This window comes from Propithecus coquereli, unplaced genomic scaffold (assembly GCF_000956105.1).
Source record: "Propithecus coquereli isolate 6110/MARCELLA unplaced genomic scaffold, Pcoq_1.0 Scaffold590, whole genome shotgun sequence".
In the NCBI taxonomy this organism is placed as follows: Eukaryota; Metazoa; Chordata; class Mammalia; order Primates; family Indriidae; genus Propithecus; species Propithecus coquereli.
This window is the reverse complement of record NW_012151841.1, coordinates 848154-849740: the sequence shown is the minus strand read 5'-3', so window position 1 is coordinate 849740 and position 1587 is coordinate 848154. Positions and strand designations below refer to the sequence as shown.

The 1587-nt window shown below is 34.7% G+C and overlaps 1 protein-coding gene across 1 annotated transcript in view; it reads right to left on the bottom strand.

The window, feature by feature from the left end:
• Positions 1-1587, bottom strand: part of NDRG3 (NDRG family member 3) — an 86105-nt gene that overhangs the window by 23028 nt on the left and 61490 nt on the right. The window contains 1 exon segment of the mRNA XM_012658942.1: positions 1-49. Coding sequence (XP_012514396.1) covers positions 1-49 — 49 coding nt within the window.

Genomic DNA, 1587 nt, shown 5'->3' with positions numbered 1-1587 from the left:
AGTGATGAGCCAGAATAATGTCCACAACATTGGTTGTCAAGCCTGAGAGCTAAAAAGATAACAACTCTGTGTCAAGAGTGTAAGCATATGTAAAAATTTATCAAGCTGTCCACTTGAAATTAGCGTACTTTATTGTATGTATATCATCCCTCAAAAAACAAACAAAAAAACCCCACATTCAGTGTCATACATTTTCATAGACGGTGCTTTCAAAGAAACAAGAGAAAAAGAAATATTAGTAAGTCAGAAAAAAAACTAAGTCTCCCTTCCCGGATAACAACAGAGCCTGCTTTGAAGTCGGTGGCTGGAAGAAACACCAGCTGTGCCTTTGAAAACTTAAGACTTGGAACTTGTGGCTATTTGCTACTTCATTCCTGACTGTATTTCTGCATTTACATTGGATTTATGGCTGATAAGGATTGACTTACAACCACTCCAAAGCGGCCCAAGAAACAAAAACAATTTTTTTTTCTTTCTTCCAGTTTTTGCTATCTTCATTTCAGGCAGTGGGAAGAAATGGCTGTGTTTACAGAATGTTCTTGGGTTTTGAACATTTTTCCCCTAAATCTTCCCATTTCAAAACGATGCATCGGCCTAATAAATGCAGCAATCTGCGTAAATGTACAGACTGTTAAGTCTATTTTCAGAAAAATTTCCAACTCAAATTATGTTGTTGATTCCTCTTAAGCCTTCTTCCATGGTTTTATAATGAATTCCTACTGCTGACTTGGATCAGAGGTCAAGTATTGAGCTGGGGGTAGGAATGGAGAAGAGGAGGTGAGAGGGACAAACATGGATGTGGATGGAGCAGGACCACATAGTCCCAGAAAGATTAAGGAGGAGAAGTCTTGAAGACTTCATATGAGTTATCAGGTTATAAATTAAAATTATCTTCATAAGTTAAAGATAATCAGAATAAATAACCAATTTCACTTCATTTTTAATATTCATAAATGCTCAGAAATCCGAAGTTTTATAAGAATTTTATTAGGTTGCTAATGTGATGGTGAGTGTTTGGGTAAGTGTTAATGTATCCACATGCTAGATAAGAATTAGGACAAATTTTACATAAGTCAGGCTGTCAGAAAGAACACCAACGGCATCTGGCAATAGCACTGTTAATATGTTTCATCCAAAGCGAGGGAATACACCATTTCTCCAAAACTTAAATGTGGGGGGAGATGGATACATTGTTTGGAATCTGGTCTACTGGTAAGTAGAATATTTTAATAGTTTAAAATAATTATAAAATTAATTTATGCTTATCATAGAAAATTAGGATAAAATAGAATATGAAAAACATCATTGTAATACTACCAGCCAAAGATGCAACTACTAGCGAGGCATTTCCCCTCTTTGCTTATGCACATGTAGTTCACAAAATTGGGATCATATTATATAGCTTTATGTCTGTTTTTCACTAACATGAGAATTTTCTCATTTTCTTAAATAACCAATTAACATAATTTTTTGATTATAGTTTTCCACACAATTTTGTTAACCTGTATTATTGGCACTTAGGCTGTTTCCATCTTTTTGCCTTATAAACAATGCTTTAATGAATATCCTGGCTCTGCAACTTACTAG